The 26,648-nt window shown below is 41.9% G+C and overlaps 1 protein-coding gene across 1 annotated transcript in view; it reads left to right on the forward strand.

Moving 5' to 3' along the window:
- The first annotated feature begins 207 nt into the window (after window positions 1-207).
- The window catches only part of LOC140536410 (uncharacterized), a 31,750-nt gene continuing 5,309 nt past the window's right edge, over window positions 208-26,648 (forward strand). The window contains exons 1-39 of the mRNA XM_072658197.1: window positions 208-394; window positions 500-820; window positions 935-1,153; window positions 1,916-2,185; window positions 2,260-2,475; window positions 2,666-2,842; window positions 2,937-3,140; window positions 3,236-3,394; window positions 4,568-4,783; window positions 4,873-5,055; window positions 5,153-5,356; window positions 5,446-5,613; window positions 7,740-7,934; window positions 8,120-8,302; window positions 8,426-8,692; window positions 8,809-8,955; window positions 9,232-9,384; window positions 9,469-9,738; window positions 9,822-10,037; window positions 10,376-10,528; window positions 11,385-11,651; window positions 11,726-11,941; window positions 12,401-12,577; window positions 13,098-13,301; window positions 13,384-13,551; window positions 14,962-15,177; window positions 16,070-16,299; window positions 16,494-16,623; window positions 16,860-17,053; window positions 17,251-17,437; window positions 17,659-17,874; window positions 18,231-18,414; window positions 18,614-18,815; window positions 19,409-19,573; window positions 19,697-19,903; window positions 20,179-20,728; window positions 22,034-22,159; window positions 22,385-22,492; window positions 22,853-23,103. Of these exons, the coding sequence (XP_072514298.1) occupies window positions 208-394; window positions 500-820; window positions 935-1,153; window positions 1,916-2,185; window positions 2,260-2,475; window positions 2,666-2,842; window positions 2,937-3,140; window positions 3,236-3,394; window positions 4,568-4,783; window positions 4,873-5,055; window positions 5,153-5,356; window positions 5,446-5,613; window positions 7,740-7,934; window positions 8,120-8,302; window positions 8,426-8,692; window positions 8,809-8,955; window positions 9,232-9,384; window positions 9,469-9,738; window positions 9,822-10,037; window positions 10,376-10,528; window positions 11,385-11,651; window positions 11,726-11,941; window positions 12,401-12,577; window positions 13,098-13,301; window positions 13,384-13,551; window positions 14,962-15,177; window positions 16,070-16,299; window positions 16,494-16,623; window positions 16,860-17,053; window positions 17,251-17,437; window positions 17,659-17,874; window positions 18,231-18,414; window positions 18,614-18,815; window positions 19,409-19,573; window positions 19,697-19,903; window positions 20,179-20,728; window positions 22,034-22,159; window positions 22,385-22,492; window positions 22,853-23,103 (8,106 nt within the window). The remainder of the gene's footprint in view (window positions 395-499; window positions 821-934; window positions 1,154-1,915; window positions 2,186-2,259; window positions 2,476-2,665; window positions 2,843-2,936; window positions 3,141-3,235; window positions 3,395-4,567; window positions 4,784-4,872; window positions 5,056-5,152; window positions 5,357-5,445; window positions 5,614-7,739; window positions 7,935-8,119; window positions 8,303-8,425; window positions 8,693-8,808; window positions 8,956-9,231; window positions 9,385-9,468; window positions 9,739-9,821; window positions 10,038-10,375; window positions 10,529-11,384; window positions 11,652-11,725; window positions 11,942-12,400; window positions 12,578-13,097; window positions 13,302-13,383; window positions 13,552-14,961; window positions 15,178-16,069; window positions 16,300-16,493; window positions 16,624-16,859; window positions 17,054-17,250; window positions 17,438-17,658; window positions 17,875-18,230; window positions 18,415-18,613; window positions 18,816-19,408; window positions 19,574-19,696; window positions 19,904-20,178; window positions 20,729-22,033; window positions 22,160-22,384; window positions 22,493-22,852; window positions 23,104-26,648) is intronic.

Raw genomic sequence — 26,648 nt, forward strand, 5'->3', positions numbered from 1 at the left:
ATTGCCAGCTTTGCTTGCCTTCTCTGACCATGCCCAGTGGCTTCGTCTGCTCCTGCCCCAAGAAACAGCTTCCTGTTGACCAAGGCTCATGTGAAAGTATGTGGCTGTTTTTGATTGTTACACTGACTGAGGTAATTTCTTCATTCTGAATTATTCCTTTCTCCAACTTGGCTAGGTTTTAGGCTTGCCTATGCAAGCTCTACAAACATGTTCACTCTGGAGTACACAGCAGAGGGTCTGGTAAAATCACTGCTCTTTTCTGCGGATGAGGACATTGAGGCTTTCGACGTAGATTGGAAAAGAGGATGGGTGATTTGGACCAACGGAACAGGCCATGTGAAGGTTGGGCTACTCACTGAAGGTCGCTCAGAATATATTCCAACTCTGAAGCCTGGTGTGTAGCACAACTACTGTTGATTATTGCTTGAAGCATTATTCTATCTGATCCATATTGATTGATGGATGTCAAATGCTCCTTTATTGTGGTTCTTATTCCTAGCTTGCACCATCAGAGTGGACCAGAAGGCTGGAAACTTGTACTGGGTGTCTTGTGATGCACTGTCTGTTGGAGTCACCCACATTGTCCTCCCTGATCAGAGCATCTCCAAGCAGTTACACCAGGCAAGTGGAGAGATCAGTGACTTATTTGTGGACTGGCAGCGAGGTCAGATGTATTGGCTGGAGGATGGTCAGATCATCATGATGAAGTTAAGTCTGATGGGTGGGAATGCGAAGGCCATCTACAGCTTTGAGAAGAAGACTGTCAGCCAAATTGTGCTGGACAGGAAAGCAAACAGCTTCCTTTGGAACTCTGATAATGGTTTGTGTTCTCTTATTTTCTGATAATCTGTCAAATTAACTATTTTAGACAGTTCAAAGAAAGACTTCGAAAAGCATAATTTGCAGATTCCTGATCTGTCCCTCACTGTTGTAGAGCTGCAGGTGATGAGTCTTCTGAAGATGAGAAAATACTCTGCTGGTAAAGAGTGGACCGTTGCGGAAGAGATTATCGCCGCCTATGAGCCATACACAGTGACCATGCTCAATGATGTCATCACACTGTGGAGACGGCAAGATGGGATGCGCCTTGAATCAGTTGCTGTAGAGAGTGGAGTTGTTGGCGTGACTGTTGCTCTGAGAGAATTAAAGCAAGGTCAGTGAACGTGTCCATAAATCAAATTAACCTCCAGGGCTCAGCACAGGGTTCATGAGGCCATTACATGCATTGCAAATCCGGTTTAGTTATGAAGCACATTTTTGAGTAGAATATTCTATTGCCTTTGTTATCTAAGGGTGCTTTTGCACATGCGTAGTTTGGTCCAGACTTTTCAGTTTTGAATTAAAATTGCATATGTAAAAGGTGCCTAGACCGTGGTTCGGATCAAATTGAACCATGGTTCGATTTGCTTGCAGTATGAGTAGGGCTTGAGGATATGATGAAGTACTATGACATTATATTTAAAGACATTTTTATGATAACACAATATTTCATGATACATGTAATCACCGAATAAATGCATCAGTATCGACAGATTCTTAAATTTGACATTTTATTCAACCAGCCTATAAATTCAGCTTTTTCCTTTCCCCTTAGAAGAATCACTTAGGAATGCATCTGCTGCTCAAGTGACCTGTAGGAGCCCTTCTGTCTTGTGTAAAGACACCTCAGTGTGCATCTCTTTGACCCAGCTGTGTGATGGAAAGAGAGATTGTCCGGATGGATCAGATGAGTCATCCTGTGAGAACGTCTGCCCGAAACATGGTACCTGAGGTTGCTACACTGTTTCAGATGTTTGCCAGGATGTTAAGTGGTTGCTCTGTTCTCTGGTGATTGCTAGGGTGTTGCACTAGGGTCAATTGCACTAATAATCAATGTCCGTTATAAATTTGTAACTTTTACTTTTTCCTGATCTAGGTGACTTCCTGTGTAAGGACAAGACACAGTGTATTGGAAGTTATTTGGTATGTGATGGGTACCTTGACTGTGTTGATGGCTCTGATGAGGAGAGTTGCCCCACTGTTGCTGCATCAAAGGGCATCAAGGCATCGCCTTTGAGGTGCCGTTTGGGCTCGAAGCTCTGTAAGGATGGCAGTGAATGCATTATGCTTAGTCATGTGTGTGATGGAGAGGTGGACTGTAAGGACGGATCCGATGAAGAGGAATGTGAACGTCAGTGCAAAGCCCGTAAGTAGTACAGCTATGTGGTTTCTAATGAAATCCAGTTCTTCGGATGTGTGACGTTTTTAATGTTTCTTCAGATCAGTTCCACTGTGCTCATGGGAGGATGTGCATAGACAAGAAGCTGGTCTGTGATGGGACTCCTCAGTGTCAGGATCGCTCTGATGAAATGGGCTGCTTTACTACATCTGAAGGCTGTAGCCACCACTGTGATGAGAAGACCCGCTGTATTCCAGAAAGCTTCCTGTGCGATGGAGAGAGAGACTGTGCGGACGGCACTGATGAAGCAGGCTGCCGTGAGTGTTTCAATGAACATTTTTACATATGCCAGTGTGGGTTTTACTTTTTTAAATCTGGTTGTTGATCTTTATGTTTAGTCAAAATTTTGACAAATGGACCAATAGAAATTCTCCAAAATGTCTTGGAATAAAATATTTTTTACATTGACTTCCAATAAAAGTTAGCTTAAACTTTGAAATTTTTCAGCTTCTGCCACTGTAGCTCCATCAGATAAACCATCAACTGAACCAAGCTGTAAAACCCCTTCCTCCCTGTGTGCGGGTTCCTCGGTGTGTGTCAATCAGTCTCAGCTGTGTGATGGGAAGTTGGACTGTCCTGATGGGTTTGATGAGCTCCATTGTTTACATGCATGCTCAGATCCAGGTAATGTGAGGTATGAGGTCTGGCAGCTCTCTAAAATGTCCTTTTTAGTCCAGGTATGATTTGTAACTGTTGACTTTGGGTCTTCCTTGTGTAGGCCAGTTTCTGTGTAAGAACAAGAGGAAGTGTATTAAGCAGGCTTTGGTGTGTGATGGCCACTCAGACTGCCCTGATGGTTCAGATGAGTTCTCCTGCCCTGCTTGTCCTCTGCACTGTGATGATTGGACGGTGTGTCTGACCAGTCAACAGTTCTGCGATGGCAAAGTGGACTGTAGGGATGGCTCAGATGAAAGGAACTGCTGTATGGACCTACTGACATATAAACTTAAATTGTGCTTTAAGAGATGCTGAACAGGACTGACATTTGTGGGTTTTATATGCCACCCCCTCCCGCAGATGACCGGAAAACAGGATCTTCATCTCTGAAGTGCGCTCTGGGCTTCAAACCTTGCAAGGATGGAAGTGAGTGTATCCTCTACAGTCATGTGTGCGATGGAGAAAAGGACTGCCGGGATGGGTCAGATGAGAGTGACTGTGAGCGCAAGTGTAACAAAGGTATGACAACTGGCAGTGAAACCTCACATGGTGTGTTGGCATCTGGTTGAAATTGGGTAAAATGAAAAAAGGAATGCCTGAAATTGCAACACTGGTAATGTTGACTGTTTTTTCCTGTGTGGGTCCTAGAATGTGAAATCGTGTTTTCCTTGGCATGGTTAAATTATAAGTTTGGTACATGGACGTGACAATCCATGAACCTCAATCACTGTTATTCCTTTAGTCTGGCATAACCAAAACTGAACTGGGGGAAAAAAAAGATCCAAATCCTTGCATTTACACCCCCATAATTTACAGAAACCTCTCCAACTACTGCACATCCTAGTAAAGACTGGTGATACATGACTGAGTTCTATGGTGGTTTTGATATTGGAGCGCAGCTAAACATGCATTAGAATGGAAAGTAAGACTCGAGAAAGACGCACCTGTGGAAACGAGTGGGGACAAAACTAAAGGCTAACTCTGCTATAATCTCTTTAGCTTGCTAACAGCATATTGCACAGAGCAGACAGCACAAGAGGACGGCAACACCATCCAAAAATATACAGGAAAAGTAAGGGGTGGGTTGTGATTGGCATGTGTCCTGTTTTTTGTTTATTTGTTTTTTTATTATTAAATACCTAATTTTACCAGGATCTCTCAACCCACTCATTAGTACTCTCCCAATCACCTGTAACTCTCTGGACATTGGGAGGGATAGAACAGACCCATGCGCAACCAGTCACCACCAATGCAATGTCACTGGGCGACTAACGTGCTCTAAAGAAAGCACTAGGTACCTAGCTCTGATGCATTGGCTAGCAGGCGCCAATGCAAGCCAGCATCACCCTCAAGTGATTATAGAAGAGAGAGAGCGAGAGGAGTGGGGTGGGCATCTATCCAGAGAGCAGGGCAAATTGTGCACTCTTTGGTTATGCCCGCTGATAGCGGGCAGCGTGATTACTGTGATTCAAACCAGACAGTTTCTGGTCATAGTACCAACGTCAAGAGCATTAGAGCTTTGCGTGTTAATAGTACTTTGTGTTCATCACAGTTGGATCCAATATAATGCAAATAAAACCAGGATTAGTAGTTAACTAGGTATGTACTGTAGTTAGGACTTGTAGTCTTGTGCATTGGTGCTAGACACTTGAAGTCTGAAACCCTCATTTATCTATTACTTTTTCCTTCTAGACCAGTTTCAGTGTGCCCATGGGAGAATGTGTATAGACAAGAAGCAGATGTGCGATGGCACTCCTCAGTGTCAGGATCGCTCGGATGAAATGGGCTGCATTACCCGATCGGAACTCTGCCATCACCACTGTGACAATAACACCCACTGCATCCCAGAAAGCTTCCTGTGCGACGGCGAGCGAGACTGTACCGATGGCACTGATGAAGCGGACTGCCGTGAGTGTTGTGATGGACTCTGTATGAGTTTGAGTTGTATTGCATCTATTGTGATTTAATGGTTCTAATGTAATTGTAATGTTTTCCAGCATCTGCCACCACCTCTGTAGTTCCTTCATATAAAACTCCTCTTGAACCAAGCTGTAAAAGTCCCTCTATCATGTGTGAGGGTACCTCGGTGTGTGTCAGTCAGACTCAGCTCTGTGATGGGAAGTTTGACTGTACCGATGGGTTTGATGAGCTCTTCTGTATACGGGCATGCTTACATCCAGGTAATATATAAATAAGGTGGGGGATGAAGCCCCCCCTTTTGAGATGTTTCCACATCTTGGCTGTGATTTGAAACTGAAGGTGGTCTTCCTTGTGTAGGCCACTTCCTGTGTAAGAACAAGCGGAAGTGTATTGAGCAGGCTTTGGTGTGTGATGGCCACTCAGACTGCCCTGATGGTTCAGATGAGTTCTCCTGTCCAGCTTGTCCTCTGCACTGTGATGATTGGACGGTGTGTTTGACCAGTCAGCAGTTCTGCAATGATAAAATGGACTGTAGGGACGGCTCCGATGAAAGGAACTGTGGTATGGCTTTTTTTGCTGTAATGTGAGCGTTATAATCGGTCATGTCGCTCTTATGGAATGCTTTACCACCTTGAATGTTTGTTTCATAGACAACAGCAGCAAACCAGATGCAGGAACTCTATCCATGGTGTGTCCTCCGGGCTTCAAACCATGCATGGATGGAAGCGAGTGTATCCTCTATAGGCACGTGTGTGATGGAGAGAAGGACTGCGTGGATGGGTCTGACGAGAAGAATTGTGAACGCAGATGTAATAAAGGTAAGATTAGCACAGAATATGCTTAAATCTCATTTGGACAATTTGGAGCTTGTTGTTGGTGCTAGTAGTACGGGTGTACTACCCCCTAACTTGTGTATATTTTTGAATAGTCAAATTAACACAGTAGGCTAATATGGTGGATTTATATTTGAAGAGCTTTTCAAAGACAGCGCTGTTGCATAGTAGAAGCCATCTACTTATGGTGTCCATACTTTCCCCTGAAGGTTGTTTTGATTCTTGCATTTGAAAATCAGGGTGCTTTGTAAGCAGGTTTATGGGCTCTATTAGAAACTAGACCAATTACAGTGATTTTTACCATCTCAGATCCCACTAAAACCAACTTGATGCCATTGCACTACAGATTGAATTGAATCTGTACTTACAGACTGCATTAGGTATACCACATTGTCAATATCCTTTTGTGCTTCTAACAAAAACGTATATACAGTGCCCTCCATAATTATTGGCACCCCTGGTTAAGATGTGTTCTTTAGCTTCTATTATTTAGAGTTTTTTTCTAAATAATATAGGACCACGATGGAAAAAAAGAGTAAAATCCAACCTTTAACTCAAATGAATTTTAAGGGAAAAAAATATCCCTGACTAAGAAATAATTATTCTTCATAAAATCACCTGTTCTACAATTATTGGCACCCCTAACATTTCTTAGGAAATAAATGTAATTAAAGTATTTCTGTCAATTCTACAGTAGTTTACGAAGTTGATCAGAGTATGTAGAAACATTTAATTAATTCCCTGGGGTATAAATATGACGTGACACAGAGGCCATTTCTCTTCAACATGGGAAAGACAAAGAAACATACCATTCGAGTAAGGCAGATGTGTGTTGACCTCCACAAGTCAGGCAATGGTTACAAGAAAATAGCCACTCACCTACACCTGTCCATATCTACTGTCAGAGGAATTATTAAGAAGTTTAAAACAACTGGAACAGTGGTAAACAAGTCTGGACGAGGATGCAAGTTTATTTTGCCACCCCACACAGTGAGGAGGATGAATAAAAAGGTCTCCAAAGCTCACTGTTACAGAATTACAACAAATGGTAGCTTCTTGGCGCTATCTGCATGCCAACAAGCTGTTTTGGAGGCCTGCACAGAAAAAACCTTTTCTCACTCACAATCATAAACGCAAACGTTTGGAGTTTGCTAAGCAGTACTGGAACTTCAACTGGGACCGTGTGCTTTGGTCAGACGAAACTAAGATAGAGCTTTTTGGCAACAAATGCTCTAAGTGGGTCTGGCGTAACGCAAGAGCTGAGTATGCAAAAAAGCACCTCATGCCCACTGTGAAATGTGGGGGAGGATCAGTGATGCTGTGGGCCTGTTTCTCTTCCAAAGGCCCTGGGAGCCTTGTTAGGGTGCATGGCATCATGAATGCTTTGAAATAACAGGACGTTTTAAAACAAAATCTGGTGGCTTCTGCCCAAAAGCTGAAGATGGGTCGTCACTAGGTCTTTCAGCAAGATAATGACCCAAAACATATGGCCAAATCTACACAGAAATGGTTCACCACACACAAAATCAAGCTCCTCCCATGGCCATCTCAGTCCCCAGACCTCAACCCTATTGAAAACCTGTGGGGTGAGCTGAAGAGGAGAGTGCAGAGGAGAGGACACAGGTCGCTGGATGATTTAGAGAGATTGTGCAAAGAGGAATGGTCAAAGATTCCTCTATCTGTATTCTCCCATCTTGTGAAACATTATAAGAGAAGATTAGGTGCTGTTTTGTTGGCAAAAGGAGGTTGTACAAAGTATTAACATCAGGGGTGCCAATAATTGTGGTACACATGATTTGATGTTAAACAATTATTTCTTAATGTGGGATTTTTTCCTACTGAATAAATTCACTTGAGTTAAAGGTTGGATTTTACTCTTTTTTTCCATCGTGGTCCTATATTATTTAGAAAAAAACTCAATTCATTAGAAGCTAAAGAACACATCTTAACCAGGGGTGCCTATAATTATGGAGGGCACTGTGTATTAGTGAACCCATAGCTATCTATCAGGGATCCCTGGAGGACCCAGTATACCCTGTAAACCATTTTTATATTTAGCAGTTGCATTGCCCAGTTTATGATTTTCACTGAACCTGTTTTCTTTTAATCAGGCCAATTTCAGTGTGCCAACGGGAAGCTGTGCATACACAGGAAGCAGGTGTGTGATGGAACTGCTCACTGTCCGGATCGCTCGGATGAAGTGGATTGCTGTGGCAGTCACTGTGATGAGACTCGCTGCATTCCAGAAAAATTCCTGTGTGATGGAGAGAGAGACTGTGTAGATGGCACTGATGAAGCGGACTGCTGTGAGTTCTAGGATTTTACACTTTAGCTTTTTTTATTTTGTTTAAATAAACAGATTTGCTTCTTTTGCTCTATCTATGAAACATTCATTTAAATTCATTTAAATATTGTTGGCAAAATAATTCAAACAGCAAATATCTAATAATTCAACTTTACTCTCTTATTGTCCTTCTGGGTGTCTTTACAGCAAAAGATAATGAAAGTATTATGGCAAAAGCATCTTCCAAAGATGTGTCCACACTCTTATCAGCTTGGGCTCCAGTATGTACAAGTCCCTCTGTGCTGTGTAAAGGCACGCTGTTGTGCATTTCCCAGAGTCAGCTCTGTGATGGCAAGCCTGACTGTCCTGATGGCTCTGATGAGAACTCCTGTATAGGTTCATGTACAAATCTAGGTAACTTGCTTCAACCCTGGTCATTCAGAACTTATATTGGTGTATATTAGGCCTTAGGTCTGTCAACAGGTTCTGTGTTTTTATTCTGTTTATTTTTAGGCGACTTCCAGTGTAAGGACGGTAGAAAATGTGTTGAGAGGTACCTAGTCTGCAATGGACGCTTTGACTGCATTGATGGGTCTGATGAGGCAGGTTGCCCCACTGTTGCTGCAGAGGCTGCAGACAAAGCTCTGTTAAGGTGCCGTTTGGGTTCAAGGCTTTGTAAGGACGGCACTGACTGCGTCCTGCTTAGTCATGTGTGTGATGGGGAAAAGGACTGTAAGGACGGGTCTGATGAAGATGGCTGTGACCTTCAGTGTAGTCCAGGTCAGATATCTATTTTAATTATTTTAAATTGTCCAAATAACTGAGTTCTCCAGATGCTTCATCCATTCTTTACATAACCTTTTTATGCTTACAAATTAATGCCATTTTCTACTCAGGCCAGTTTCAGTGCATTCGTGGCAAAAAGTGCATTGAGAGGAAGCAGGTCTGTGATGGGACTCCTCAGTGTCAGGATGGCTCTGATGAAGCAAACTGCTGGAAACCTACAAGGAGCTGTGCTCTGCGCTGTGACCAAAACAGCCGCTGTATTCCAGAGGTCTTTATTTGTAATAGAAGGAAGGATTGCTGGGATGGGTCTGATGAATCTGACTGTGGTAAGTGGTTATTTCAGTCAGTGATTTTAACAGGTATGCAATGAGCATGCAAATTTGACCTGGTATAGGGTTCTACTTTCGGGGGGTCCATAAAGCATTTGCTGTTCAGTTTATATTTTACAGTTTTCTACTAGTCAAGAGCATAAAAATGTTTGCTTTGCTTAACTTTGCTTAACCAGTTAATTTATGTGCCCTCAATATCCACAGGCAATTCTGCTGCTTATTTCCGCTGCAAAAGTCCATCTGTACCCTGTCTAGGAAGCACGCAGTGCATTTCCCAGCGCCAGCTCTGTGATGGAAGAAAGGATTGTTCGGATGGATCTGACGAGAGGCCGTGTATTAAGAAGTGTCCCTATGATGGTAGTGAAATCTTCTGACGTTCCAAACAACATCAAAATTACATACAAGTTGATTTTTAATATAAATTGGCACTTTCTGCTCTAGGTGACTACCTGTGTCGGGACAGACGGAAATGTGTTGACATGAAACAGGTGTGTGATGGCCGTTTTCACTGCACTGATGGCTCTGATGAGGTGGGGTGTCCCACTGTGGCTACTGACACCACCACCCCAACAGCCCCCTTGAGATGCCGTTTGGGCTTGAAGCCCTGTAAGGATGGAAGTCAGTGCATCCTGTACAGTCATATGTGTGATGGAGAGGTAGACTGTAAGGATGGATCTGATGAGGAGGGGTGTGATGTTAATTGCAGAACAGGTATGGTGGAACCAAAATGCAAAATTGCAGTAAAAAAAAAGATCTCCTTTATCTTTACATATGTTTATGTGATTGTTTTACAGGGCAGTTCCAATGCGCTCATGGCAAGAAATGCATTGATGCTAAACTTGTGTGTGATGGTAAGCCACAGTGCCAGGATCGCTCTGATGAAATGGGCTGCTTTACACGCACAAAGAGCTGCAGCCACCACTGTGATGATAAGACCCGCTGTATTCCGGATACATTCCTGTGTGATGGAGAGACCGACTGCGCAGATGGCAGTGATGAAGCAGACTGTGGTACCTTTTTTTTTATTTTTATTTTCCATTGAAATAAAAACAAAAATAGCATAGAGGCAATGCCAACTTGCCCATATGTATACATGAATGGATGTGTGGAACCCTGTGATGGACTGGCACCCTGTTCAGGGGTATTCCTGCCTTGTAGATTGGTCGATAAGTGTTGACAACAGGTTTATAAGTTATAGTCCTGGAAGAGGGCAACAATTCATAGTCTTATAATAAAAAAAGACTGTATACTTACTGATGTCCTGACTCTGTGAAGGTGTTCTTTGAATTCTTCATTCTTTAAATGAATTAAATGTATTAAATGCTAACCTCTACATTTCATATTCTAGGTTACCCCACCCAGGTCAGAAGCTGTGATAGCCCCTCTTTGTTGTGTGGAGGGGGGAAATTGTGCATCCCCAGCACTCAGGTGTGTGACGGAAACCGTGACTGCCCAGATGGCTTCGATGAAGAGTCTTGCTTGAAAAGATGTCCAAAGAAAGGTTAGGGGAAGCGGCTGCATGCGCAACATGGGCAAAATGCTAGAATTGTGATTGTATTGCAGCATGGGTCATGTGTTTTTGTGATGTGCCGTATTTAAAAGGCGCCCTAGAATGCAGAGTGAGTTGATGTAAACATAGTAAGTGTGCGATTTACTATGTTCATATGTCGAGGGGTGATCAGCAACAAGATTTACAAGATTTTTTTATGGAGGATTAATGGAGGGGAAACAACGCAACCCATAAGCTCTGCTTTTATTGGCCAAGTTATGACACCTGTGAACATGCTAAACCCAGATATTATAGCATAGTTTTAACACTGTAACAAAAACAATGTTCATTGTGCCGTTAGCAAGCTGAAGAAATTGTAGCCTATAACCTTTTAGCCTTGGCCCCACTCACTTCCCCAGATTTGGCTTTCTAAAGATCTTACCAGTGTAAAAAACATTATAAAAATAATTACTTAAATAATAATAAAAGAAAAGCGCCACCCTATTTTGATTTGTTTTAGCTCCAGTTTGTTTCAGCTAAGGTGGTCTAGTTTGTTTTCAAGTGAGCAGACAATGGAGAAAAGACATGGTTAAAGTTAGCATTAGCTGTTGGTGTCAATCCCTGTTTGCACCCCCCAGCTTTTGCTTCCTTGCTTGCAGAGTTTGAAGTCCCCTTCTGTTGACACTGGCAGAAGGAAATCTGTGGGTGGGGTTTATGTAAATTTAAGGACTGTACATTTAACGAGTCAAGACTGTTGCATAACAGTTTCGGTGTTTTATAGGGTGAACATGATCTCTCCACAGATGCAGGTGGCTTTTATAATAACTAGTTTTGTTTGTTTGTTTTTTTGCTCCCTTATTAAATGCAGGTCAGTTCCTGTGCAAGGACAGGAGAAGGTGCATTGAGAAGTACCAAGTCTGTGACGGACGCTCTGACTGTGCTGATGCCTCTGATGAGGGGCGTTGCCCCACTGTTGCTGTAACAACCAGCACGGCAGCTCCCTTGAGGTGCCGTTTGGGCTCGAAGCTCTGTAAGGATGGCAGTGAATGCATTTTGCTTAGTCATGTGTGTGATGGAGAGGTGGACTGTAAGGACGGATCCGATGAAGAGGAATGTGAACGTCAGTGCAAAGCCCGTAAGTAGTACAGCTATGTGGTTTCTAATGAAATCCAGTTCTTCGGATGTGTGACGTTTTTAATGTTTCTTCAGATCAGTTCCACTGTGCTCATGGGAGGATGTGCATAGACAAGAAGCTGGTCTGTGATGGGACTCCTCAGTGTCAGGATCGCTCTGATGAAATGGGCTGCTTTACTACATCTGAAGGCTGCAGCCACCACTGTGACGAGAAGACCCGCTGTATTCCAGAAAGCTTCCTGTGCGATGGAGAGAGAGACTGTGCGGACGGCACTGATGAAGCAGGCTGCCGTGAGTAGTGTTGAACAGAAGTGCACAAAATTATGGGAACAGAAGTGTGATCAGTGTGATTAGAAATGGAGACTGCTGCTGTAAATTCATTGATATCAAGCTCTCCCATTACTACTTTTTGGACAGGTTTTAGGCAGGCTCTTCATCTAAGCCATCTGGGGAATTTTAAGGCTGTAGTTGAGGGGAGTGCAATAGGGTGTAGCCTTTGAACTAACTTCAATTATCAAGTTGATGTTTCCATTATTTTGTCTGTGACTGGTAGATTATTGTTTATTTGTATTTTTTGGTGTTGCTTGCTGCATCCTTCAGTTTTAATAATGCTTTTTATTATTATTATTATTATTATTATTATTATTATTATTTTGTAGTTTGTAAGATTTGTTTTAAGGCTTTGGCTCTTAATGATTCTTGAAAATGTTGTTTTTGTTTGTTTATTTGTTTGTTTGTTTGTCCCCCCAGCTCCTGCCACTAAAGCTCCTTCATACAAGTCCTCCACTGAAGTGTACTGTAAAAGTCCGTCTGTGCAGTGTGAAGGAACATCCCTGTGCATCAGTCAGTCTCAGCTGTGTGATGGAAAGTTGGACTGTCCTGATGGGTTTGATGAGGTCCGCTGTATACAGGCATGCTCAGATCCAGGTACTATATTAATATGGTCGGGGGGGAGGTGTAAATGGGATAAGAACCAAATCAATTTGTCATTGTATCCAGCCACCATAATGGTTATATTTCTAGATTTCATGTCTTTTATTGAATTCATATTCAATTATATACACAGTCATATCAGAATATTATGAATGAACTTCTGTTGGCATCTGTTGTGCTGATATGAGTGAATCGCCCCCCCCCCCCCCCAATATCTGCTCTGTGGTGGTCCAACTGGGGTTCATGAGCATTGAAAAACAGGGTGAATATAGATGTGGAAATCTCTATAGAATAATTTTTTTTTTCTGGTAAAAAAAACTCACAGGAATGCCATCCTCTAGATGGAATTTCAGGATTCGACTATAGATATTCAATGATTGCTTTACCCTATCATTTAGTCAGGAGAGAAACCAAGAAGGGCGAGTGGCCATATTACACTGGAATGCTTCTTCCTTATAATATCCTGCATCTCAGTTGCCCTTTCTTCAGATGAAGACTGATTTTCCTTTTCTAGGCCAGTTCCTGTGTAAGAACAGGAGACTGTGTATTGAGATGACTTTGTTGTGTGACGGCAACTCCGACTGCCCTGACGGTTCAGATGAGCTGCGGTGTCCTCCTTGTTCTCGCCACTGTGATGATGGGACGATGTGTCTGACCAGCCAGCAGTTCTGTGATGGCAAGATGGACTGTAGAGACGGCTCAGATGAAAGAAACTGCTGTATGTTCTGCTCTGAATAAGTGCAGTTTGAAATTAATGATGTTTTATGTATTGATTCCTATTTTTTGAATGTCTAAATTAGACAACAGCGAAGGCACAGCTGCAGGATCTTCAACCCTGAGATGCAGACTAGGCTTCAAAGCATGCAGGGATGGGAGTGAGTGTATCCTCTACAGTCATGTATGTGATGGAGAGAAGGACTGCAAGGACGGGTCGGATGAGAAGGACTGTGAACAGCAGTGTAAAAAGGGTAAAGAGATACCATTGTATCTAGCCACCATGATGGTTCTATTCCTAGGTTTAATGTCTTTTTATTTATATTTTATAATTATACACACACATCAGAATATTATGAATGAACTTGCCCCTTTATGTCTGTGCTGGGATGAGTGAATCAGACGCAGCAGTGCTGCTGAAGTTTTTAGACACCTTGGCATCACTGCTGTACTGAGAACAGTCCACCAACCGGAAATATCCAGCTAACAGCGTTCTGTGGGGAGTGTCCACTGACCACTTATGAAGGACTAGAGGATGACAACACAAAGTTAGAGAAAGAAGCTCATCTGTTGCTGCACAGTTTAATAGACACTCTAGCAGTGAGTGGACACTGTGTTTAAACACCTGCTCTGTGGTTGTCCAGGAGCAAGAAGTACCATTTCTTGCATAATCCTGCTTTAATAAGGGAATATATATATAGATCAGTCACATTAGGTTAAATAAGTCCTTGTAAAGCGATTTTATTGCAAGTCAGTTTGGCACAATTTTATTCCATAAATCATAAACATTTCACACAATGTAAAGAACTGCCAGATTTGTCAAAAACTGCAGAAATGGATACACAAGGTTTGTGGGTCTGGGATAGTTTTATTAATTTACTGTCTTGCTCATGACATGCTAGCATTTGGGTAAAACTAGAGCTTTGTCCAGCAAAAGTCATTTGCTGTCAAAATTACAAGTCAAAATTTCTGTTTTAAACCTTGCTAGTGTGCCCCCAAGTTTTTAAATTCAATTCTGTGTCTGTAATTCCCCCTCTATTATGTAGTGGTGGGCATTGATCTTTCAAATGTTGCCACATGTCATGACACAAAGTCCTCTGATTGGCTTTGTGTACCCCAACCGCACCTCAGTAAGCCTTTGCACACTTATTGTTAAACCCCTCAAATGAGCTGAAACGGTGGGAGGCGGCAGATTTTAATAGGGGATGAAAAGATGTGTGACATTTGAAGATGGCAGGTCATTTGTACCTCTTACAAGTACTTTACATAAAAAAATCAAGCCTAGCATAAATTAAAGATTGTGGACGAGATGTTGGATTTTTAACCCAGTGCAAATCTGCAGCATTCATAGGCTTTAAATGTCGAAGTGTGGAATAAATGGGCATCTGTAATTAACTAAACTCCCTCAGTAATTAGCAGTTCCATTGTAGTCCACCCATTCTAAAGTATTTAAAAAGTCCTGTTAAAGCACATCTTCATCCCTGCTGTGTTGCATAGCTTTAGCTCTGTCACTTTCAGGCTATGAAAGTATATACTGTTATTTTTGCATATGAATCTGTGCAGAACTTCTTCATCTGACAGTACCGGAGTCTGTGTAATAAGAGAACGCTCAGGATATGTTTTCCATGCTTGCAGCTTTTTCATGTGTCTTTGTAACCCACCAGGTCGCTTTCAGTGTGCTCATGGGAAGATGTGTATAGACATGAAGCAGGTATGTGACGGGACTCCTCAGTGTCAAGATCGCTCTGATGAAATAAACTGCTTTAAACTGTCGGAGGATTGCCACCATCACTGTGACAACAGAACTCGTTGCCTCCCTGAAAGCTTCGTCTGCGATGGCGAGAGAGACTGCTTTGATGGGACAGATGAGGTTGGCTGTGGTGAGTCAGAAAAAGCATAGGATCTGTAGTACACTCTTAACAAAAAGGTGTTTGGACCCTTGAACCCTTTGGGTCAGTGTTGCTCAACCCTCTGGAGTCTATGAATGTGCAAGCATGCCACATGTGATGTTTCTTGAGTAGAGTCCACCAGTGGGGCAGTGGCCGGTCTGCAGTTTTAGCTCTAGGCTATTGATGACAGGGTTGTGGGTTTGATACACTGGCGCTGCAAACTTCCACTGTTGGGGCCCTTAAGCAAGGCCCTTCACCCTCTCTGCTCCCCGGACGCTGGAGTTTGCTACCCACCGCTCTGGGTGTGTGTGCAGAGGACACATTTCGCTGTACGTAGTCCAGTGACAAAAACACTCAAAGTCGTCTTGTGCCTCTCGCCATATTACATACTGTTTTATTCATATGTTCCATTACTTTTGTGAACCTAAGACTCTGGTATAGTCATTTTAGGCACCAAAACAATCCGTCCACATGAGTAAAGGTTTGTTTTTTACAGGAAATATTGAGAATTTAAGATTGGACTTCAGATTTTCAGGTTTAGTGTCAGACTATCTCTTTACACAGTGCTTTAGGTTACATTGGGTCTCATTATAGAGGAAGCTGACATTGTTCTATAATTTTATTTTATATAAAATATGGGTGTTCTCTTATGCACATGCCTTTTAAAAAACAAATTTAAGATGATATGCGAAAACCTGGACTCCAGAGGGTTATATTTGGGCTTTATCTGTATTTTTTTTATTTTATTTTTTTTCCCTCATAATCCCTCCTGTCATGTGATTGTTTTAACAACTCCCCCGCCCGACCACTGCCAGTGTTGCATGCAGTTTTAAAAAGATTTGTTAATATTCAGTGTGAAATCCTTACCTTTTTCCTAAATTAGCGCCAGAGCCATGTTCAGTTGGGCATTTCCAGTGTGCCAATGGCCAGTGTGTCTCTGCAAAGCTCCACTGCGATGGTCATGCAGACTGCCGAGATCATTCTGATGAGAAAGGCTGTCGCAAACCTCCACACTGCCCCCTGGGAAAGCGTTGTCCTCACAGCCATGGGTGTCTGCTGAGCGAGTGGTTCTGTGATGGGCATAAGGACTGCACCGATGGCTCTGATGAACAGGTGAGGACATGTCTGAATTCTCCCTGCTTAATCTGAGGTTGTGTCTTATTAGCACACATTTAGCTAGAATTCTGTGCCAGTATTGCCTTGTCAAGGTCTGTGGAAGTTAATTGTAGTCAGACACCAGTGGGTGATTAACTTCAGACACTGCTGAATAACTCCACTGTGTAATAAATGAGTGATTTTTGCTTTAGAACTGCAAGACCTCTACATTACAATGTGGGGAGTTCCAGTGGTCATGTGCGTCAAAAACTCAGTGCATTCCCACATCTTGGAGGTGTGATGGCACAAAGGACTGTAAAGACAAGAGTGATGAAGCTGGATGTGAGTGTATCGTCTGTTTCTGCTGTTTACTAAGCTCTGCTATAGAATAGACCTGCACAATATGGGCCAAATCATTTATTGCATTCTAGATAGTTAACTTAACAACTCAACCTGCATTATTTTAAAGAATTATTTATATATTTGAGAAAAATGTCCTATTCTATATTATAAAAATTCCCATGATATAGCAGCCCTGCTGTAGTGTCCCTAAAAGGTTTCTGTTCTCTGTCTTTCAGGTGCTAAAGCAAAATGCCCAAGTCACCTATTTCAGTGTGGGAGTGGGGAGTGTGTAAACCCCAGACTGGGATGTAATGGCATCGCTGACTGTGTGGATGGCTCTGATGAGGGTCTAGGTTGTCTCAACAATAACTGTTCCAGCTCACGGAAGCAACAGTGTGAACAGTACTGTATCAGAACTCCCCAAGGAGCGGTTAGTGATTATGTATTTTTAGAAAATTGCCCCTCTCAGTAATTTCCCAGCTGAAGCTCTGAAATTGCTGTCCTGATTTCTCTCCAGTATGTAATCTTAATCTGAATTCAGCTCTTGGTATTCAGTGTTTTGTAGCATAATTAGCTTAAGAGAGGTTGTCAGTGTCTCTTTTCTTGTTCTCCACTTTTCTCTCTCAGAGGTGTGGCTGTCGGGAAGGGTTTCGACTCCAAGCAGACGGTTTGTCCTGTGTGGATATAGACGAGTGTAGTGAGATTCAGCCTCCTATGTGCAGTCATAAGTGCCATAACACGCATGGCTCTTATGTCTGCCAGTGTCATCTAGGTTTCCTACTAGAGCCAGATGGCAGAACCTGCAAGAGTCCAGGTGTGTGTGTGTTGTGTTGTGTTGTGTTGTGTTGTGTTGCTAATAAACTTGTGAAAAGGGGAATCCGGTGGGCAGGCGGTGTTATGCACTACACTAAACCAATCACAGTGTGCATTGTTGCATACAGGTGAATTTCTAATGGCTTTTACTGTTTCTACATTTTGTCTAGAAAAGCCTCACACTGTCACTTACCTGGTTCTGTATTTTTATGCTGCATGCAGAGGAGCCCCATCTTTTGGCTGCGGTGCAGTATGAGCTGCTATTTAAGGACCTGCGGAGTGGCAACCTCCAATTACTGCTTCCCCCAGGCCAGACACCCATCTTCTCTCTGGACTATGACCTGATGGAGCAGAAGCTGTTCTGGGTCAGTCTAGCGGAAAAGAGCATCAAATATGCTGTCCATGGAGACCAGGGCAACATCAAGGCACTTGTTAAAGGTCGGGCACAAAAAGCAAGCAATGCACACACACAGCTTCTTTAGTCACTGTAGAGCAGTATTTCCAATAGTATAGGACTCTCTGGAGCAGATAAACATGAACCTATTGATAACCTGGCTAATGCCAGGCATGGGCTAGAGGGGTATTAGGCCCCCAGCATTGAGCTGTGGAGCAGTGGAACTGTGTTCTCTGGATGGGATGTGTCAGATATTTGGGATGTGTTGGATGATGTGGGGGTGGGGGTCATCAAACTTCCTGACCTCATTAATATATTTGTTGCTGAATGCAATCAAATCCTCACAGAGTTGCTCCGAGTTCTGCCTGTTCTCCACCAAATCAGTCTTGTCCCTGCATAGGTGTGAAGTCTGACTCTATTGCTGTGGACTGGATTGGAAGGAACCTGTACTGGGTGGATGGCGTTGCTGGACAAATACTGGCTGTGAGGCTTGGTAGCAGCGTTGTGAAGCCTCAGAACTACATGGTAATCCTGGATGAGGACTTGCAGCAGCCTCGTTCGCTGGTGCTCCAGCCTCAGAAAGGGTGAGCGTCAATTTGGGAAAGTTCCAGGCTGATCGCAGGGGATTTGTTAATGTGAATGGTCTTGTCTTACTTTTTTATTTTATTTTTTTAAAGAAAATTATGCCTTTTATATGTAAAAGCTGATATCTCTCACCACCCCTTCCTAATTCCCTGAACTGTTTTATTTAAATTGAGCTTCTGAATGCATTTGATGTTTCAGGATGATGCTGTGGTCAGAGATTGGCAGTGAGCCGCAGATTGAGCGTGCTGGCATGGACGGCTCACAGAGGAAGGTGGTGCTCAGCCGTAACCTGCGCTGGCCTGTGGCCTTGGCTGTGGACGTTGTGACGGACCGAATATACTGGACCGACGAAAAGCTCCAATGCATAGGTTCAGCAACACTAGATGGAGATGACCTCAGGGTAATGAAAATTCTGGCTGCTGTTTTGTGGAGAAGACTTTAAAAACAACAAAGAGCAGTAAGGGAACACTTTGACCGTACTAAGGATAAGAATCTCCTGAGCAAGAAGCGTCCTGAATGTGTTGTGTGGAATCAGATTCTGAAGGTGATTCAACTGCAGGTTTAGACTTAGAATTGATGTAAAGTGTTCAGTAAGATTATTAGGTTAAGCTTTTTTATTTTTGCCTGTTTTTTAGGTATGTATTTAGTGTAGAACTGGGCATCGATGACAATATGCTTTTCTAAGCCTATTGAGGAGACTGTTAGTGCTTAATAAACATTGATCAGCTGCAGGTTTCATTAAAAACAGTATACTGGTTTAATTAGATGAAGAGCAGCAGATGTGGGGGGGGCACGAGTCAAGTCAGTACAGGAGAGGATCTGAATAGCAGTTTATAAGAATCTGTCGCTACTGATGTGTTCAGTCTGTGATTTACATGTATTGTGATAAATATATCGTGGAAAAAGTCTTTCATTATTATCGTGATATAGTATTTTTACCATATCACCCAGCCCTGATTTAGTGCATTTAATATTTTTTACTTTCCTCTGTAGCTGCTACAGTTGACTGAGACCTCAGCCCCTTTCTCTGTGGCGGTGTTTAATGACGTGGTATATTGGTCAGACACCCAGAGAAGAACCATTCGGGGAGCTCAGAAAATCACTGGCAAGAACCTTACTGTTATTCTCAAAAGACCTGGTCAACCATTTGGACTCAAAGTAAGTATTTATCTTCAATTTAAGGTCATGCAGCTATCCTGTATCCAGTTGAAACAGCAATAAGTTGTACAAAATTCTTGCTTATTTTCCAGAAGTACTATGCATTTTGTCATCTTTATCCAGGTGGTCCATCCACTCATGCAGCCTAAGGTCCCTAACTCTTGTGAAGGCCTCAAATGCTCCCACATGTGTCTGCTGACTCCAGGATCGCAAGCCGCATGTCGTTGTCCAACAGGGCTGCTGTTGGCTGAGGATAGGTTCACCTGTAGCTCGCCTGGAGAATCAACCTCTTCCTTCCTCCTACTCCTGTCTCCTTCTGTGATCACTCAGGTACAAACTGGCCTATCTGTCCTGATGTGTAATCCCAGTTTGAGCTGCATTAGTTTGACCGAGGCGAGGCATGGTATATGATTATGGATGAGGAAGTGATTCTAGATTCATTTTGGCCACCCCCTTTGATGCCATACAGTCTACACTTTGTTGAAATGTTTGTAGACACCCCTTCTAATGCATTCAACTACTTTAAGATTCACCCATGAGCAGGTGTCCCAATACTTTTGTCCGTACAGTGTATATGAAAAGTGCTATCTTGTTGGTCTGTGTAGATCTTCACTAGAAGCCTGCGTGCCAAGACTGGATTAAAACAGTGGCCTGACCACCGTGCCATGGCTCTTCCTGGCATAAACGAAGCTACAGGTCTAGACCTGGTCCTCAGAGACAGATTGCTGTACCTGGCAGATGCCAGCAAGGCCTCTGTGGCTCAGCTAAAAATGGACAACGCCGGTCTTATGCCCGAGGGTAGTCCCCTGCAGCTGTCGGATGACACGGTGACCGCTCTGGCAGTAGACTGGATCACACACAACCTATACTGGAGCAGCATTAAGAAGCCCCAGCTCTACGTCTCTTCACCCGGCTGGAAGTACACCACCGTAGTGATACAGGCCAATCTCCAGGACACCATGTCCATCACCCTGCATCCACCCACAGGCAGGCTGTGCTTTACTACTGTAGAGCTGGGGGGCAGTGAAACCCTGCCCCAGATTTTGTGCGCCTTCATGAATGGAGAGAACCGGATGGTGCTGTGGACAAAGGCACAGATGCCCATGTTTCTGACCTTCTCCACTCAGGGCACAACACTTTACTGGGCAGACATTGGTGAGTAGCATTCACATGTTTTCCCTTTACCCTAATATTAGTCGATTGTCTAGATCACAGTTGGTGTCTGAGGTTTTGCAGTAGAACTAAATGGTTACTTTTTACCTGCCCTGTAGCTCCAGTGGATAAACAAAATAAAATGATGTTGGGCACCAGATATGTTTTGGCCAGTTAACTACATTTGGGGAAACATGGTCTGGATTCACAGATCGTTTGTAATGTTCTTAAATGCAACCATGGAAAGCTTAATGTCTTAAATATTCTAAACTGTTTTTCTTTTCTTATTTAGGCCATTTGTAACAGCGTTTTAGGCTGCATTTTACAAATCATCATATAATGCATGTTTCATTCTCCAATATTCAGTTAATCTTTTAAAAGATTTCAGTAAACAGTCCTTTAAGAAAAGGTGAATTGGACCTTTATTTGACTAGTTCAGCTATTTAAACTGGTCATTTTGGAGGCTGACCTTCTGAACAAGATAAACATAAAACTCTTTGTTTTAGAATTAAATATTAGTTATATATATAGTTATATATTGAGTTTTTATATATATATATATATATATATATATATATATATATATATATATATATATATATATATATATATATATATATATATATATATAAAAGGGGAGGGGGGGTACGGCATCTAAGTATGTCTTAAGATACTTGTGGGTCTGGCCCCAGTGTTTTTGAATGGCAAGTGGTTATTATCCAGGATTTATTTGGGTTGTGTGAAGCAGACATTTTTGTTGCTAGATTAGACACTTCTGAAAAATTATTCCTTTCTTGGACACCTTTGTCATCCATAACAGCAGAAGGGGTCAAAATCCATTGCAAGACGTGCTCTGATTTGTTTCACTTTGATCATATAAACCAGTAATAAGCATGTTTATTATTAGAAGACACAAGTTGGTCATAAGTCACTGTTTCAATCCAGGATTGGAAAAACAAGACGTTTGTCTTTTAAAATTATATTATAGAGTTGGAATTATGAACAAGGACGTAAACTAACTAGGTGCATAAAACCACTAGAATGGAGATGTAAAATTTGAGCATGTTCTGTATATACATGAGGTTTTCGTTTTAATAACATTTTATGAATTTTATATAAATGTCTTTCCTGGAATTCACTGACTCACTGTGATTAAATAAACAGCTAACTGCCATATATGTATTTTCCGGTCTTAAAGTTCCCACCATCTTCAATGTCCTAACTATTTTTCTGTCCAGTTTCGATATGATGCACCAGCAGCTGCTGGTTATTTACCAGAATTTGTACTCCTTTCTCCTTCTCCTCCAGCTGCTGAGGTTATTGCTTCTGTGGACATTGAAGGCTCCAATTACAGAGAGTATAAAACCGGACCTCCTTTAATTGTCTCGTTTGCCCAAAGTGACAATATCCTTTTCTGGGTCACCCTTTACAATGGTAATTTCTAAAGCACTTGTTATTCATTAAAAGCAGTTTTGTGGTCATACCAGCAGATGGTGCTATACTGTTGTGTTCATTAAACTGATTCTGTGTTCATTCACCTCTCTTCATTCAACCTTCTGTGGCACTTGTTTTTCTTCTTGAAAAATGTGCTTGAAATTATTTGTGATGTACATTCCTAGTGCTTTACCTCTGTTTGAATGCTATTCAAATTCCTTTTAGGCACAACCACAGTATGGTACAGTGATGGCGTCCAGCCCAAACAGATGTGGTTCGAGGTGCGGACCAACATCGTTGCATTAAAGGCTTACAGCAAACACAGCCAAAAAGGTATCTGTATGGTCCATTGCTCACATCATCTATTATTCCAATCTTTACTGCTCTTTGTTTTTCTTTCAATCCCTCCCTTTTTGTCCTGTCATTCCTCTGTGGGAGAGGCTTGAAAAGAGGACAGGTGATCTGATGCATGTTGAAAGACCACATTTGGTAGAACAATTTCATGAAGGCCTCTCCTTTCATTCAGCTGCTCTCACTCTCACCCAGACATCTCTGCATAGCTCCAGCTGTAGAACTAGTTCAGCAACTGAGTGCATATTTTGCATACAACTTGCTATATTTATCTACCATGTTAAAAAAAAAAGGTGTGCCTTATGTATGATCAGATTATGTCCCACCCCTGCTTGAAACTAGGATCTAACGTATGTGCTGAGAACAATGGAGGCTGCAGCCAGCTGTGTCTGGCAAAGCCAGGTGGGCGTACATGCCGCTGTGCGCAGGGCTACCTCGTCGTGAACAAGACCCAATGTGTGTCCAGCTTGGAGTGTCCAACAGGCAGTAAGCCATGCAAGAATGGACATGAGTGTCTCTCCAACACCAAGTTTTGTGACCACGTCGCAGACTGCCCAGATGGCTCAGATGAAGAGGATTGTGAGTTTGATTTTGTATGGACATTAAAATGACACCCCTTTAAACCACTATTAATGAGCAGAGCTTTGGTCAGTGCTAGTTTTTCTTTCACAATAATGAGAAATACCCTCAAGCAGGGTCGAACTGGTTTAACAAAATTTGATGCCTCTGTTAGGCCAGACTATGGAAATCTTCTTTTTCTTGTATTTTTGCTGGAGGTCCATTAGAATGGATTTAGGTTCCAAAAATTGTTCTTTTTGCATTTTTTTACAACCATTTTTCAACCTCTCTCTGTCCCTTAGAATTTACTAAACTGTTCCTGTTAATGCACCTTTAAGTCAGTCAAATATGTATCTAAAACCTGGCTTTAAACATCTATAATATCAGTGTACTGAATAAATAACTGCCCTGAATACTATCCAAAGAGAAAAAAATACATATATATTAAATACATAAGAAAATTAAATGTAACTGAGGTTGGGCTTATGATCTCATACAAATGCATTAATATGTACATGTTACCTTGTGTACATATTACCATATGTACTAACTTAATATTCATTAAAGCAAGGTAAACTCAGTTTTCCACCATATGATCGCTGCTTTATGATGTATCTGATTTGTTCCTCATTTCTTATTACATCAGGTGCATACATGAACACCGGTCAAAGCTTCAAACACAAACCTGCCCCTCAGCCCTCTTCCTCAGACTCTCCTAGTGTTGCTGGCCCGCCTCAGGACAATGAGGTGTTGGTCCGAACACTGAGTGGTCAGTCCTGTGACACTGAGCTGTGTAATGGCAGAGGGCAGTGTGTGATGCAAAATGGAGAGCCGAGCTGCAAGTGTTCGCAGGGTTACAGCGGGACATTCTGTCAGGAAGGAGGATCCAGTAGTGCTCCTGTTGTCCTTTCTGTCCTCTTCATCTTGGGCGTAGTCATCGCGGCTGCTGTGGTTCTGAAGATGAGGTGTAGATACAGTTTCTTACTCAGGCTTGTCACATCCTGAACTGGGAAGTTGAAATGGGTCCCAATAGGACATGGTGATGTAAACTATATTAAATGTTTGAGATGTCTGATGTCTTACCTAAATTTCTTGCCCCTAGAATATTTGGGCAAAATGCTTAATTAATTAATCTTGATTAATTTATATAATAATAATAATCGTAGTAGTAGTAGTAGTAGTAGTAGTAGTACTAGTACTAGTAGTAATTAATAATATTTATATTTAGTATTTTTCTTAATTATATTTTGGCACACAAATCTCACATTTTACATGAATTTCTTGCCCCTAAAATACTTGGACAAAATGCTTAGTTATTCTCGAATAATTGAGAAGATATATAATATCATATCATTTTTCCCTTTTTAATCAAGAGTCACCAATCATTTTGTCCAAGTTTTTTTTTTTTTTTTTTTTTTTTTTCCCTTTCATTGAGATTTTGCTTTCTGGTTGTTTGCTTTTTTTATTTTTTTATTAAATGATCTGGTTCATTTATCCGTTTACAGAAGAGAGAAAGCTGCTCGGCCCATTGACAAGGAGACGCTTATGAAGGACATAGAAGAGCATGAGGAACCTAAAGGATCTGAGGCCCATCCTCAAAACTTTGTCAATGAACTCTACGACCCTGAAAAGGAGGTACACTTACTTTCCCCAGAATACCATACTGATTATACTGACTCTGACTAAGCAAAATGTAAATAAGAAAAGCTGTGAAGTGATCTGTTTCATCGTTGTTGTCTCTCACTAACTTCTTCTCTTCCACAGGAACAAGCAACTGAATCTGTGAACTGAATTACAGATTCTTAAATAAAGGAAATGACCAGGGCAGAAACTTTGGTGTGATGTGTATTTATTTGTACCACTGATTACACACCAGATATTATTACCTTATTTGTGAATTTGTGGATTGCAAAGTTGACTTTGGGGCCCCTAAACCCATTTTTTTTGTTTAATATTATTCAGTAACTGTTATACATTTTCAGCTACTACAATGTATTCATTAACTGCTATGCAACTTATGTCTTTTGAGGATGAGGAATTGAGTTTTTGGGCATTTAGGGTTTGAAGGGAGAAGGTAGGGTGAGCTGAAGAAAGTTACAGTAACTTCTGCTGAAGACATTTAATGGCCGCTATGCATTTAGAGTAGTGACTCACATGGCTCCTGCCACTAGTGTAAGTTTTTGTCCAGTAGCTTTGGAAGTATTTACTCAGGGCTGATAAGAGAATATGAGGCAAGGTGAACACTAGCATATTACCTGCTGCTGCTGACTAGGAAGTGATTCAAGGCTGAAGGTGATTTGCTGTAGGAGACACTCCTCCATGAAGTAATACATCTGTAAATTACAGTAATGGTTACTTATCAAACCACTGAATTGTAGTTTTATCACCAGCAGCAGAGCCCACAATCTTTCTGGTGCACTTTTGACCCACTTGCGGCAGGTACGAGTACACAGCTAGTTTCACTTGCAGCATTTGTGTGGTTTTATGTTCCAGAAAGGTCATAATTAATTTACTCAACCTTTTTCTATATTGTTTATCCCTGATTAAATGGTTGTTTCTGTGCCTTTACAAAACAAGATAAATGCGCTCTGTTCTGATTGGCTCTTTATTGCGCCTCTTTTTTAAAGGTCCTTAAAGCTCAAACAATGTTGAGAACTGTCATTTTAAGGGGGTGGAGCTAAAGTGTGGTATGCAGAATGTAGAGATATGTAAATGATGGCCGCATAGGTTCTGATTTTAAGTAGTTTGAGGTTAATCTTTAAAAAAAAGAATTTTAAAAAATGTTTTACAGATTAGTATAATATTAAATAATGTAATCTAAATAATATAATAGTAAATAATGTGGCAAAGTGTGCCTGTTCTCAAAAACGGTCATAAACCCAACTCTATTGCCCCATAGTCTTATGCAAGCTATGCTTTGCTATGTGAAACTGTAAACAGTGTAGTACAAATCAGTTACAGCAGGGTTGTCCAACTACTGCTCAGAGCCATAAGAGTCATAACACTAACACTTACCTAACATCAGTGCTCAGACTCAGTACACACTTAAGCATTGCTTGCTGTGTTAAGCCTGAGCTTCATCTTGTCTAACCTTTTTAGAGTGCAGTGTTTTACAGAAACAGGTCTTGTCCGGTCATGCAAAGCTGTAACTCCACAGTCACAGCAGTGGTGCCCAACCCCCCCTGCCAGGCTGGCACGTGGGCTGAAGCGTGGGGAGCTACCTGTGTGGATAATAATTACATTCACTGTTCCTGATCCTGAGGTGTGCATGTGTTTAAGACCTTCCCATTGTGGCTTCTGGCCAAATGGTCACCTGACATGTTTTTTTTTTCCCTCTGTAAATGACTGTTCTGTTCTTCTTCAACTTCTGCTAAGTTTGAAGGGTGAGCTTTAGTACACCATGTATTAAGTGTTGCATAAAGCCTGCACAACTGTAACGCAACTCTGCAGAGAAGGCCCCAGTTTGCAGAATGCAGGTGTTGAATGCTGTACCCAGGAGTCCAGATCTTGGAGAAAGCTGAGGAGTACAGAAGTATCGAGTGCCAGGCAGTACAGATGAACATTAGCCTGTAGTCTAATC

The sequence above is a fragment of the Salminus brasiliensis genome, chromosome 16, assembly GCF_030463535.1.
Source record: "Salminus brasiliensis chromosome 16, fSalBra1.hap2, whole genome shotgun sequence".
Lineage (NCBI taxonomy): Eukaryota > Metazoa > Chordata > Actinopteri > Characiformes > Bryconidae > Salminus > Salminus brasiliensis.